The 14,779-nt window shown below is 38.3% G+C and overlaps 2 protein-coding genes across 3 annotated transcripts; one reads left to right on the forward strand and one right to left on the reverse strand.

Annotated features, from left to right (window-relative positions):
- Positions 1–1,212: 1,212 nt before the first annotated feature.
- Positions 1,213–2,637, reverse strand: LOC103404449 (uncharacterized protein At5g19025). The gene has a single exon (XM_008343360.4). The coding sequence runs from the start codon at positions 2,155–2,157 to the stop codon at positions 1,459–1,461; it is 699 nt and encodes a 232-aa protein (XP_008341582.3). The 5' UTR covers positions 2,158–2,637; the 3' UTR covers positions 1,213–1,458.
- Positions 2,638–9,586: 6,949 nt separating this feature from the next.
- On the forward strand, positions 9,587–12,909 carry LOC103404450 (cyclic dof factor 1-like). 2 transcript variants are annotated; one of them, XM_008343361.4, is made up of 3 exons: positions 9,587–9,982; positions 10,877–10,930; positions 11,184–12,909. In XM_008343361.4, the coding sequence occupies exons 1-3, from the start codon at positions 9,749–9,751 to the stop codon at positions 12,471–12,473; spliced, it is 1,578 nt and encodes a 525-aa protein (XP_008341583.3). In that variant the 5' UTR covers positions 9,587–9,748; the 3' UTR covers positions 12,474–12,909. The 2 variants fall into 2 exon arrangements, with proteins under 2 accessions (XP_008341583.3, XP_008341584.3); XM_008343362.4 differs by lacking the exon at positions 10,877–10,930 and having other exon boundaries at positions 9,652–9,982.
- Positions 12,910–14,779: the final 1,870 nt, after the last annotated feature.

Genomic DNA, 14,779 nt, shown 5'->3' on the forward strand with positions numbered 1-14,779 from the left:
CCTTTTATTCTTGGAAAATAAAACACAAAAGTGAATTTCACCAAAAAAATGAAATAACACGACCGTTTCATGATTGCATCAAAGCATAGGAAACTTCCTTATGCCCAACATGTCCCTTCATCTTTCTCACTCCCAAGGATTTTTTTTAGTCAAACGAAATATTTTGTTAAATTAGTCCAAACGGAGTTCGAATCTACATCACCACGCAAGAACTCAACTGATTTCCACCACTATAGTAAATGACCAATTGGTCACTCCCAAGGATTAAAGGTGGACTAAGTTCATCGTCTTGTGCTCATTCCATCAAAGCAAACAACAAAGTTCACTAGTAATCTAACTACAAAGCATTCTGAACCTTACATGTCAAATATCGTCGAATGCATACGCACAGTCCGCTCTAGAACCCAGGTACCGCCAGCCACCCACGCGTGCAGGTGAACCGGTAGAGCAGCAATTGCACCATCACAACCAAGTGATCTTCACCAGTATTTCTTTCCAACCTAAACCATGACATCCGAGGATTTTTCAAACCCGAAACTCTCTACTACTCTAAGCAGAATGAGAACGCCTCAATCCTCTTCTGATAAGGATCTTGAAACATAATTTATCGACGAGGGAGCATACAATACAGTGCAATCGCAGATGAATGAAGAATGGATCTAATATTTCACTAGGAACCTTCATGCGTGCATGCACTAGCTATCCTATCAGACCGATTTCTTTATGATAAAGCTTAAAGCTAACCTAAAGCAGAATAAATTGCTAAGATAAAGCAAAGCAGCCAAGCAAATTATGCAGTGTGGTGCAAACATGAGTAGACAGACAAAGCATATCACAACCACAATACAGTCACAATCAAATGCTAGTTCCTTCGGGGAATTGCATTGAGTTTACCTCATCAGTTTCCACTCATCGAACCAGAACCGCTGCTTTCTAAGCCAGGTTTTCAAGATTACTGTCACCTGGCATGATATGAATGAAAAGTTTCCTGCTTTTATAAGTTTACACAGCCAAGTAAGCTGCAAACTTCAACAAAAACTTGAAACTGCGGAATCAGAGACCGCTTCTCTGCAACGGAAGTATAATTCCGCTACCTCTGAGCAAATCGATAAACACATTACTATTGTGCAAATGCAGAGAAACCATTTCAAGACAATATTACATCACAGAAGAATCATATTCTATAAACGAAAAGAAAAAGAACAACAGAACTGCATCAATGGATAACCAAATTTAAATTTCAAATTCAAAAACTTTAGACAAAACATATAACCAAAAGGAAATGAAATTAAATACGGGATTGTTATATATTCCCTGCTATAACCAAGGGTATATAATCCTTACAACTTATTCCATGAGCTAAGCTTATTTAAAAACAACACTGTGTTCCGAGAAGACGGCTTGCAGAACGGCACTCTTCTTCTCTGCATTATGACTACTCATGTCCTCATCATAATCCTACTTCTTGATCTTTTTAAGCTTCTTCGGTCCCGGAACTTCCAATCTACCAACAGAACACCCGCACCTAGCCCGAAACAAAAGCACTGCTCTCCCATTAGGTGGCGCCATCTTCTTAAGCTCGGCCTCCAATTCGCGGTGGTGATCGCGGGGCAATTCAAAAAGGCCCTTCTTCACTCCGTCCTTAGCCACCGAAGCCGAATTCTTCACACAGTCCTCCGTCTCCAGCTGAATGTCGAATTCAGCAGCCTTTCGGAGGCCCTTGCAATTGGGATTCCCACATTTCCTGCTGGTGCAGGCCAGCAGAGCCCAAGCGGCCAATGCCGCACAGCAGAGGCTAAGTCCCATGCATCCGTACACCAACGGAGCATTCGAAACCTCCTCCCTCAGCACATACATGATTATTCGCACAATTTCAATTGTCTTAACAGATACAAACTTCACATACGGCAGTAGCAAATATCCAAAAGCGCAAACCACCGCAATGAATAACACGACATCGATCAAAGCCGATCGAGATCGATCGCAAGAAGGAGTCTTTGAGCAATTGGGGGAATTGGGTATCTTTCTTCTTCCTTGAACATGGTTGGTTTGCTTAGATTTGGCACTTGGGTCGGTTAAACTCATTGAATCCGCCATGGGAGCGTTTGGTTGGTCAACGGAGTTGCAGACCGAGATTGAGCTATGGAAATATACCATTTCAAATCGAACCCAGAATTTTGATTTCCAATCCAATCAACAAAATCGGATCAAAATTCAAAACCCACCAACATATACCGAAAAATAAGATCGACCCAAATCCGATTTGCACCTGACGATCCGATTGAACCACTCGTCGGTGCCCCGAATCCAAATCAAAACCAATCAATCCTGTTTCGACCTCTCAAACCCCTCAATCCAATTCACAGCTAAGAACTTGAGAGATCAATACAGAAAAACAAAAAACAAATCGAGAGAATTGGAAAAGTAAGAATTGGGTTGGGATGCGATTGGCCGGCTCGAAAAGCAGAGGAAGCAGAGCGGACAACAAAGAAGCATTTACTGGGAGCTTTTTTTATCACATTTTTCTTCTTCTTCTTCCGCAATGAACTAGTAAAACCATCGATGCCTCTCTCTCTCTCTCTCTCTCTCTCTGGTGCGTTTATACACGCAATGGAAAATCCCGAGCGACACGTTGTGAGGATTACGTGGGCTGCGTCGGAGATGGGCTTTTCTATCTTTTGCCGCTGCCGCACAATGATGTGTGCATGATTTGTGGGGTAGTTCATTGGGCTTGGCCTACTTTTGCATAATTTGGAATATTTAAGAATTAAAAGTGATTTTATTTTTATTTCTTTTTAACTTTTTTTTGGGTCAAGATGGTGACCAGGTCACCCCAATGAGGAATTGATGGAAAAGAAACCAACTCTGGTGATATGTTCTTTTGTGGAATTAGTCATCTTAATCGATAGTGGAGTCGGAATTTTATGTTTGAGAGGCCAAACGTATAAAGTTTAATTATGTAATCGTCATGATTATGACATTTTTTAAAAAAAATAACAAAAATAGATTAGTTGGTGTTTTACCATGACATCCCACATTTTTAAAAGTCAGAAAGACTGGTCAAATGTAACATAAGGTCATGGTTGCACCACGACAGTCCACATTTCTTAAGTCTAGGGGGATTGGCGACATAAAGTTCAATTGTATAAATTGTTGTCATGATTATGACATTTTTTTCCTTAAAAATGATCGGTTTGTGGCTTTATCACGGCAGTCCAACCCTTCGCAAAGGCATTTCACTATATGGTCATCATTGTATGATTCACTAGCGCCATATATGAAATCCCAAACGTCCCGTGTGAAATACGAGTTTAAAATTCATCCACAACTACTAAATCACCTCGTGGTAGTTCATGATTATGACATGCATATTTATCTGAAATGTGTATTAAAATGTTTCTTATATTCTTAACTTTCGCGCAGTGGCGAAGCCAGGAATTTTCGGCAGGAGGGGCGAAATTTAAAAGCGTAAAAGGTTCATAAAAAATATAGACAACCAAATCTTTGTACATAATATACAATATTAATATCGTTCATAACTACCTGGAATACTCGAAGGAGGATTTGGAGTAACTGAAATATTCGAAGAAAGTCTATCCGGAAATATTCAAATAAGGACTATCCGTTGTACCCGGAATATTTGAAGGAGGATTTAAACACTGTTTTTTATAGTATTGTTACGTACATTACGTAATTGTACAATAGAAACAAAATAGATAAAAAGCATATTACGCTAATTCTATATCAATTAAACAACTAATGCAAAACACCACTTACAAATTGTAGGTATTATAGTAGTCAAACAATGTGCATAGTTATTATTTTTATATAAGTATGATAAATGTTTTATATAAAAAATAGATAAGTATACCTTGTTCATAAAAGGAAAAAAAACAAATAAAACATAAATAAATAAATAAAAGAATGAAAAATTAATTAGAGATGCTTGGGTTCAAATGACGTGTGAGCCATAAATGTCAAAGGATTTGTTCTATTTGAATAAAACGTCATCATCCACTTTAAGTGCTCAGCCAAACGACATCGTTTGCTAAGATTTGTTTTATAATATTGCTTCTTCTTCCTCCTCTTGACCTGGCCGCTATTGCTGCTCGGGTTTTGCCCTTCCTCACAGGGTGGTTTCAGGCAGTCTGGGTGGGTAAAATGGGCTTCGGTGAAGGGGTTTTTCGAGAGCCGGATGGGCAACTTCCCACTTTTTTCCATAACGTGTGTCCGCCTATGGGAGCAACAAAAGTTGCAGAACATTCTTACAGGTTTTCCGATTAACGAGAGGGGCGGCTACACGCTCCTGGCCTTATTTTCCGACGAGAGGAGGGGCGGACCCAGAAATCTAGTCCTATTTTCCGGCGAGGGGAGTGGCGGTCGCCACTCCTCGCCCTCACGTGGCTTCGCCACTGCTTTCGCGGTTTATTAAAATATGATATTTGATTGTGCCAATTCTCGACTTTTGTTTATTGAGACATGAAATAAATAAATAAAGTTTGAGTTTATCATTAGAACTTATAATTCAATACCTGAAAAACTATGAATCAAATCCATCTTACCCTATTCATAACTCCTCATGTCAAAATTGAAATATTGTCGGTTTGACAATATAACATGTTAGATTGCTTTCTATTTTTGCATTTTTGAGACATCCTAATGTTCATGTATGAAATTAAATAGGTTTCCATGGATGAATAAATGCCTTTCTTTGTAGAGAAATAGACCAAACAAGTGAGAACAAAAGGAAGCAATAACGAAATGAGGAATTTAAGTAATATGGAAAGAACCAAACACTTTTGGGTTGCATGAGCACTAAGGAAGGGTGGAAGACTAAGTAGTACGCAGTGCCATATTTTCAACCAAATGGACGCATCATATCCTTCAGTAGCCGTGTTGCCCTTGAGCTTCTTGACTTTCTTGAGTGCTTTACCTTGACGAAATGCCATGTTACCAAGTCAACTACAATATTCTGAATTAAAGGGTGGTTTTTTGTGGCTAAAATGATCTATGATATTATCATAACTCTTGACTTTGGTTATTGAGATTTAAAATAGATAAAAGTGGTTCCTGAGATTGTCTACCGTCAATTGTTTTGGTTCTTCTATGAAAAATACCTGTTATATTGAATAAACCACAAGTTCAAGGAGAAATGTTGATTTGACAAAAATACCCTCAATTTAACGGATACTTTTCACGAAATGACCAAAATGATTTATAGTAGACAATCTTAGAGACTTTTATATCGATTTTAAATCTCAAGAACCAAAGTGAAGAGTTATGCCAATTTCAAGAACCTAATGTTAGAAATAACTTCAACCAGGTGAAATTTTTTCTCTAACCTATACTATTTCATGGGTATTTAATTCCTTTTGCATCGCCCAAATTAGTGGACCAAACTACAAGGTGACATTGCAAATGCCCTTTACCATAGTGGTAGAAATGAGTTGAGCTCTTCCATGACAGTATGAGTTCAAACCCCGTCAGTGGCTAATCTAACATCTAATCTATTATTTGAATTAAAAATATATATATATATATATATATACACACACACAAGTGACATTGAGCCCAATGCCCAAAATTTACAACAAAAAGCCCAAATAACAAATTTTACAACAAAAAAGCCCAATGCATTATTCCTCTTCTCAAATTGATTTCGAACCGGATATCCGTACTGAATTTGAACTTCAATCCATTGTCCCGTATTCCTAGCTTTTTTTTTTTCAGTTTTCAATAATGTTTGGAAGTGTTTTTAATATGATTAGAAACGCTTTTGAAGAAAATGATTTAGAAGCAAAAGTAAAAATGCAAGTGAATAATGAAAAAAATAAAACACTTAAATACTTCATGCAACAAAGCACATAAACGGTGTTTCTTTCAAATGCACTTCAAATACAAGTATTGCTACTATCATTGGCTTCTTTAAAAGTAAATTATCATAACAAAGCCATCAACTGGTCCAATTCCATAAAAAAAAAAAAAAAGATAAGGTTCAAAACCAAACTTATGCCTTTTAGTTAAAAAAAGATACAAATATAAGCATAAAATAAATAAATAAACAACCTTAAATACTATTTCCGGCCAGAAGAATCATTCATAAAAATAAAAATTAAATTAACATGTGGTTAGCAATAAAACAAAGTACATAGAAAATAAATAAAAAAAAATTTATATTCCATCTAATCAGACGGCTACGAGTCACACGTGGAAAGGCCAAGATATGCTCCTGGTTTTGGTACACGTGTCAGCACAAGAGGAGATTTCTGTGTTTGAAAGGCAAAATCACAGCCGTTAGCAGGATTCTTTTTGGTGTTTCGCCCCAAGAACCAGGACATGCTTCACACGTATACCTCACTTGACACGTGTGATGAAATGAGTGGACCTGAATCAAGGGGTTCGCGTTTGGTGACTTTTCACTTTACTTTTCAGGCGGGGCCCACTAAAACGTCGGTCTGACTTGGCACTCTTTATCAACTTCTTTTTTCTGTCTAAAATTGCTTTTATTAATAAACTAGCGAACATGTGTTACAATTTACTTTTTATTTTATTTTATAATTTTTTTTTTTGAAACGATAGTGTTAGTGTCTAAGATCATATTCAAATAAGATATCAAATCCTAAATGGAATACCTTGTAATTAAATTTGAGGGTAGGAGCAAGTTCATATCAATATGTCAATCCCATGTGGATTGACATATGAGTTTTCATAAGTCAAATTTGAGATGAGAAAAGGTAATGTCAAATAATTTTTAAATATTTTATTGTGTGAATCCCATTAATGCACCAATTATAGGAAAAAGATCATCACCAAATCCTTTTTCCTGGGGATTCGGGAGATCCTGTGATCATGACAGTTGATCGTACATTGTGCGATAAAAAATCATTTAAAATTTAAAATTAAATATACATAACGAAAATTGATCGCACGATGTATGATGTGCGATGAGCGATCGATCATGATCATGAGATCTCCTGGATCCCCTGGAAAAGGATCCGGCAAGGATCATTTTTGAAAATTTATTTTAATTGATTTCTTTTTTAAAATGGGTCATACAAATACCATTTATAACAAAAAAAACATATCGGTTGGAAAAAAAAAAGAAAATTTGACATTGTCACGTCAGCCATCAAATTAACATTTGACATTTATCTTTTGATATGTCTATTGGAGATGCTCTGAGTTGTTAGTTGTTCAAAGGTATGGGGTTCGGTATGGATCAAACCCACACCTAGATGCATAGCCATGATTACTTTTTATCATTGCAGTAAAGAGATATCTGCTTAATTTATTTTTTTATTTTATCTTTTTTGTTTTTATTTTTTATTATTTCACTAATTTTTCTTTATTTAATGCATCATTATTTTTTCTTTTTTGTCAAACAATATATTTTATTAGATTAAATGTTAGATTAACCATCGACGGAATTTGAACTCACGTCGTCATGTAAGAGCTCAAGACTTTTCTACCACTGTGGCAAAAGTTCACTTGCAATGTAGCATTATTTTTAAAAGTTGCAAGAATAGATGAGCTTTTGGTGTTATGATGTTTCACCAAATTTGTTTCTCCTTTTATATATAATTCAATTAATTTATAGACTTGGTTTTCTATGCAACTACAAGGCAAAGACTCGGCAAAAGTCGTTTTTCTTTTTCTTATAAAAGAAAAAAAAAGGTTCTTTACGCTATCATTTGACCTTAATGACCTTAAAACTGAGTAAAATTTCATTTAGAATTTGGAATATAATTTATCATGTGGAAAAATATGGAATATAGGTGTTCTAATCATACTCATATTTAATTTCATTTCAAACTATATTTAATTAAAATACTATTTCAGGTACAATTTGGTGCCACATTTGATTCTGTTTAATATTTTTATTTATTTAAAAGAAATGTATATCCCTTTTTTTAATTGAACAATTCCCTCTTACTAAGAAGAGTCAAAAGATGTTGCATTTAACAAAATTTTATTTAATATAACTGCAGAACAAAAACTTGTTAACTTGTTTTTATTTCAATATATTTGCAATACATTTATAAATGAAGTAATTAGGATCAAATAATTAAAAATAAAATTGGGATCAAATGCTGATGAGCTAACTTGAAAAGGTATGAGAAATATTTACACACCCCGTGTAACATCCCACATCGTCCAGGGGAGTGGATCCTCTAAGCCTTATATGTATATTTTCATCTCTACCTAGCATGAGGCCTTTTGGAGGCTCACTAGTTTCGAGTTCCATCGGAACTTCAAAGTTAAGCGAGTTCGCACGAGGTCAATCCCATGATGGGTGACCCACTAGGAAGTTCTCGTGTGAGTTCCCAGAAACAAAACCATGAGGGTGTGGTCGGGGCCCAAAGCGGACAATATCGTGCTACGGCGGAGTCGAGCTCAGGATGTGGTGGGGGCCCTGGTCGGGATGTGACAATTTGGTATCAGAGTCAATCCCTGGTCGGATGTGTGCCGACGAGGATGTCGGGCCCCTAAGGAGGGTGAATTGTAACATTCCACATCGCCTAGGGAAGTGGATCATCTAAGTCTTATATGTATATTCTCATCTCTACCAAGCATGAGGCTTTTTGGGAGCTCACTGGCTTCAGGTTTCATCGGAACTTCAAAGTTAAGCGAGTTCGCGCGAGAGCAATCCCATGATGATGGGTGACCCACTAGGAAGTTCTCGTGTGAGTTCCTAGAAACAAAACCGTGAAGGAGTGGTCGAAGTCCAAAGAGGACAATATCGTGCTACGGTAGAGTCGAGCCTGAGATGTGGTAGGGGCCCAGGGCGGGATGTGACATCCCCGACCTGAAATATTCACTTGAGCACTTGAATTGAGCTGTATTGGTTTCGTCACCTAGAACCCTGACCCACAATGTCCACTCAGACACCTGAATCGAGTTGTGATTTTCGACATTTAGAAGGTGACGAAGTCAACATAGCTCCATCCGAGTGTCCAGGTGGACATTTTGATCCTGGACATTTTGGATCAAAGTGTATCATATATGCTCAATTTCATTTGATGGAATAGTAGACTCAACTACTTTAAAAATGATCACAAATCATTATATTTTATGGTCTACGTGAATAACCAAACATAATTGAGAAAAGCTGGTCCGAAACTAGAGTTAAAAATGTCTTTTTCGTTTTGAGACTTTTCAATAAATACCACGCTTAATATAGACAAAAAAAAGAAGATGCTGCCTAGGATTTGAAGACTTAATGGGGGAAATTGGATCGAACTTTTGAAGACTATTCAACCAAAACCCAAAAAATGCGTTTAGTAAGATGGAGATGGGGCAAAAGGTAAAGACAGAAAGAAAAAGCAGAAAATTACGAGTTCGTGGTCCAGTAGTAAAAGACGGATTACGAGATTTTCTTAAAATTAAAAATTGGAGGTTTAGGGTTCAAAACTCGTTGCTGGTGTGGAAGTCAAACTTGTGACCAGGGGAAGCTGAAATGACATTGTGAGTCTTCTTGGCCCCCAGAATAAGTGGATAACCGTGACTTACCGCCAATTGTCCCAATTAAAAAAAAAACTAAATAAAAATTCTTTTTCAAAAACCACTACTGAACTTGTGGCTCAGAATTCCCTTCCCCGATGACGTGGCACACCACCTCCATAGACAGCTGAGAAGATAGACGACAAACGCACACACTTTCTCTCTCTCTCTCTCTCTAAGTTTTTTTTCCGAATCGAATTTTTGATGAGAAAAAGATAAAGGAAAAGAACGGAAAAGCGTAGCAAACATGTCGGAGGCAGCAAAGGACCCAGCGATCAATCTTTTCGGGAAGACGATTTCGGTGCTGAGCTCCGGCAGCGACTCGGTCAGAGTTACCGGAGCTCCGGAATCCGATCCGTCGTCCGGGACTGTGGCGGAAGAGACTGTCGATCAGGACCGCGCCGCCTCCTCCTCCTCCAACTCTTCGCCCGAAGTCAATGCCCACAGAGACCGGGAAGAGAAAGAGGTCAATGACAACAAGGTAATGGAATTTGGGGATTTGGGTGTCCGAAATTTTCTATTTTTAGTGTTGAGCATTGTTTGGAAGCTCGAACGGATTCATGGGTTGCTTTCTGTGGCGGATTTTTGTTGACTTTTTGATATGCTGCTCTGGCTTTTGCTTTTGAGGGTTTTTTTTTTTTTTTTTTTGGTGATTCATTTCAATTGATTTTTGAACATATTTTTTGCTTGTTTTTGCTTCTTTGGGGTTCGAAGGTGGGGTTTAAATCTTATCAGGTACAAAGTTAAAATCTTGTTTGCTTTGAGGCATGCTTATCAGATTATTGCTTTTTAATTGTTTTGGAGATTGCTGGTTATTTTTCAAAGAATTTGTTTTACTTTGTGTTGTCATTGTACTTTTTCTGCTAGTGATTAATCAAGCAAGCAAGCAAGCAACTTTCTCATGTTAGCGCTCAACCTCATTTGGAATTTTGCTATTTCAAATGGGTTTAGTTTGCACTTTCTGGGTTTTTCATTTGTGTCTTCTTTTGAAATTTCACCTGAACTTTGCTTAAATGGATTCCCTTTATGATTTGTGGCAGTTTGGAGTTAGGTTGTTTTTTAAACTCTGCTTATTTTACATTTGAGGGTTGAAAAGATTTGGAAAAATGCTCTACAAACAAGCTAATCATTTGCTGCTTCTACCATGATGCATTCGGAGGCCGAAACTTCTGTTAGCTAGTACTGATCTCTACTTTTAGCCTGCTTGCTTATAAATTATAATACTTTCGTGTGGCCAATGCGCTACTCGGATGACATATGATCTGATGCTATTTTACTCATTGCATAGTGGCTTAGTACTACGAATCTGAATGTTTCTCTAAAGATGCCGTTAACCCCTCATATCCAAATTGATTAAAACTCCTTTGTAATGAAGGTGAAGGAGGCTATTGTGTCAAAAAGAAAGAGGGGTTTCATATCTTATGTAGAGGCAAGTCCTCAGGAACCTTCATGTCGTGTTTACTTTTAAGCATTGGAGTTCGATTTTCAACACAGCCATGTAATATGGAGTCTAATTGTTTCAGTCGATTCAGCATGCCAGCAGTAGATTGTTAAGTTTCATACCTTTTTTGTATCCTGTAGTAACGTAGTGGACATAAAAGATAAATGATAATGTTTTGTTTATATTTCAACGATACTCAGTTTTGAAACTCATCTTCTCAATTAATTTTTTATCAATTCAGGACACATTGGGGGAAAAACCAATTCAAACGAAACGGGAAAATGGAATCCCAACATTATCTTCGGAAGAGTTAACAAATCCAGATGCGGCATCCAGAATAGGTGTAAACCGTGAATCACCTATTGAGAAGGAGAATGCCACACTAAAGACTGAGAGGACTGAAGAGGAACAGAGTGAGACAAGTAATTCGCAGGATAAGACCCTGAAGAAACCAGATAAAATACTTCCATGCCCCCGCTGTAATAGTATGGACACCAAGTTTTGTTACTACAACAATTACAATGTCAACCAACCCCGGCACTTCTGCAAGAACTGCCAGAGATACTGGACAGCTGGTGGGACAATGAGGAATGTGCCTGTGGGTGCCGGTCGTCGGAAGAATAAGAATTCTGCTTCTCACTATCGTCACATAACTGTCTCCGAAGCTGTGCCGAATGCTCAAGCTGATGTTCTCAATGGAGTTCACCACCCTTCAGTACAACCAAATGGTACTGTCCTAACATTTTGCAGGGATACGCCCCTCTGCGAATCAATGGCTTCTGTCCTTCATATGGCCGATAAAAATATACAGAACTGTACGCGTAATGGATTTCAGAAACCTGAAGGATTGAGGACTCCAGCTTCTAATGGAGGTGGAGTAATTGGAGATGATCATTTGACTGGATCAACAGTGACAGATTCAAATTCAAAGGACAATGCGTGCAAATTTGGATCACAAGAGCAAGTAATGCATAATTTTCAGGGCTTCCCACCTCAAATACCATGCTTTCCCGGGGCTCCTTGGCCTTACCCTTGGACCTCTCCCATCCCACCACCTGCTTTCTGCCCTCCAGGTTATCCTATGTCCTTCTACCCTGCTGCAGCTTATTGGGGTTGTGCTGTGCAAGGTGCTTGGAATATCCCTTGGCTTCCTCCTCCATTGTCTTCAAACAACAGTGCTTCAAGTTCTGGTCCCAACTCTCCCACCTTGGGGAAACATTCGAGAGAAGAGAACACTGTGAAACAAAATAGCTCTGAGGAAGAAGTGCCACCAAGAGAAAAGAGTGCTGAGAGAAATCTTTGGATTCCAAAAACTTTGAGGATTGATGACCCGGGTGAAGCTGCAAAAAGCTCTATATGGGCAACATTGGGGATTAAGCATGATAAGGCTGATTCAGTTAGCAGCGGGGGACTCTTCAAGGCCTTCCAGTCAAAGGGTGATCAAAAGAATCACCTCTCTGATGCCTCTCAGGTCTTACATGCCAATCCAGCGGCATTGTCTAGATCACTCAATTTCCAGGAGACCTCATAAAATCGGTAGCTTATTATACACTTCTTGTTTGTTCCAACTGGTGCCAACAGTTCAGCAATGTTCAACTGCTCCACACAATATGACACCGCCTTTCTACACCCAGCAGTCTTGTTGATTAACCATCGTCGGCCACAAAACCAAAACATCAAAGCCGTCAATGGAGGAAACGACAGGAGGATTCTGCGGCCTTTTCTCTTAATTAGGAGCTGGGAACCATCTTACCTTAGCTGAAATAGCCACTAATTTTCCCCCTGTGAGTGCTACTATGAATATTTGCAACGTACGTATTTTGAGTTAGATGGTTTGCTGAGTTCTTGAATATATAATTACATGTAAAATTGAGAACTAGAAGAGTTCAGGTTTGTGTAGCATAATCCCAATATGGCAATATGTAATGAAATAACATGGGGATTTAAATGAAAAAACTTTCTTTTCATTTGTGGTTTTAATTGAAGATGTAGTATTTTTCTTCTTATATCCACTTAAATACCATAATTTCCTCCTGCAGGAAAATCTCAGATTTGGATTTCTCGATTCGCTTTTTACTGTCAATTGTTCATTTTTGTTAAGTAAACATGAGAGTTCATTTCTCGACCCCACGTAATGAGAAAAGGTTTTGTTATTATTGTAAACATGACGAGTAACACATTTGTTAGCCATTTCTAGTATAACTATATGAAAGTTTAGAATTTTGTAAGCCAGTTACATAGAGCCACACGGAGGCTGGGGGCCATGGCAGCCTCCAGTCTACCTGCAACTACTGCCTCCGCCTCGGCCCCTTTGGAAAGTTTAGTTACTGGAGACCGACAATATGATAGAGGATGCGGGAAGCGGTTGGAGAGAAATTTACATGAATTGCGACACCTTAGTAGTAATATCCTAGCATGTAGGGGTGGGCAAACGGGTCCTGGACCCGCGGGTCGGGGCGGGTACCCGCGATTTGGGACGGGTAAGGGGCGGGTCCTAAATTTCAAAACACAAAACGGGGCGGGGCGGGGCGGGTACAAGAAATTAGCGGGGCGGGGCGGTTCTAGAAATAGGAGGGAACGGGCCCCCGGCCCGGCCCGTTTCTAGCAAGAATAATTGGTTTTATCCTCATTTCAGTCTTCTCAGTTCTCATATACTCAGTCACTCACTTTTCCTTTTTCCCAACTAGATCTCTCATCCCGACTCACTCTCACTGTCCCAGCTTCGTCTGCCGCCGCCATCATCAGCTCCGTCCGCCGCTGCCATCATCAACTCCGTCCGCCGCCGCCATATCAGACCTCGATCCAGGGAAGCTGAAATCGTCTCTTCGTTTTTTTTTCATTCAATTTATAGCGAATTTCTTTGTTTTATGTGGCTTTAATTTTTGAATGCATGCAAGGAATTGGGATGGGGAATGCAATCATGGTCGATGATCTGGAGCTCCTTGTTTTCTAATGTAATCTTAAACTGCTGCTGCTGTGTCTCTCTCTCACTCACTCTCTCGAAATCAGTCTCTCTCTGTCGAACTCGAATGGACGAACGACGAAGTCAAACAACTCAAAACGACGAATCAATCATCTCCTCCACCTGACTCAGACTCATATTTGCAGTGCAGTCGAGCTCTGTTAACAGTCCTCTTCAGTTAAGGTAATATGTTTTAGGGATTTAGGATTTAAAATTAAATTAAGGTTTTCTAGATTTAGGGGGGTGTATTCAATTGGGATTTTAAGGGATTTTAATTCTTTTAATGAATCTAGGGGTATTCAATCAAAATTTTAAGTGATTCTCTGAAATTCTAGGTGTATTCAATTAGAATTTTAAAATAGTTTATTAAAATCCTTAGAAATCCAGGTGTATTCAATTAAGATTTTAAAGAAGTTTATAACATTCCAGGTGTATTCAATTAGAAATTGATTTTAAAGAATTTGAGAAAGTTGAGGAATTAGAGGGAATTTGAGAGATTTCGTAGTGTATTTTAAGTATCCACAAATCTCACCTCTTCCCATGAGATTTCGAGGGAATTGAATCAAAATTTTATATGAAATCTCTACAAATCAATTAAACTCCATAAAAATCCATGGATTTATAAATCCATTAAAATTTCTCACATTCTCAATTGAATACACCCCCCTTAGAGATTTTGTTGGGTTTTGAAATCTTGACCTCTGTTATGTTCCAATTTCAAATCTTTTGTTCAAATGATTTGGGTGGAAGGGGTCGAAATTTGGGATTAAGCATTAGCTGGTATCAGTTTGTGAACCATTTTTAAAATGAGATCATATTAATATGTGCTGATGTGCATTTGTGCTTCAACAATCTGTGCTTCAATATTTCTATAT

The sequence above is a fragment of the Malus domestica genome, chromosome 17, assembly GCF_042453785.1.
Source record: "Malus domestica chromosome 17, GDT2T_hap1".
Classification (NCBI taxonomy): Eukaryota; Viridiplantae; Streptophyta; class Magnoliopsida; order Rosales; family Rosaceae; genus Malus; species Malus domestica.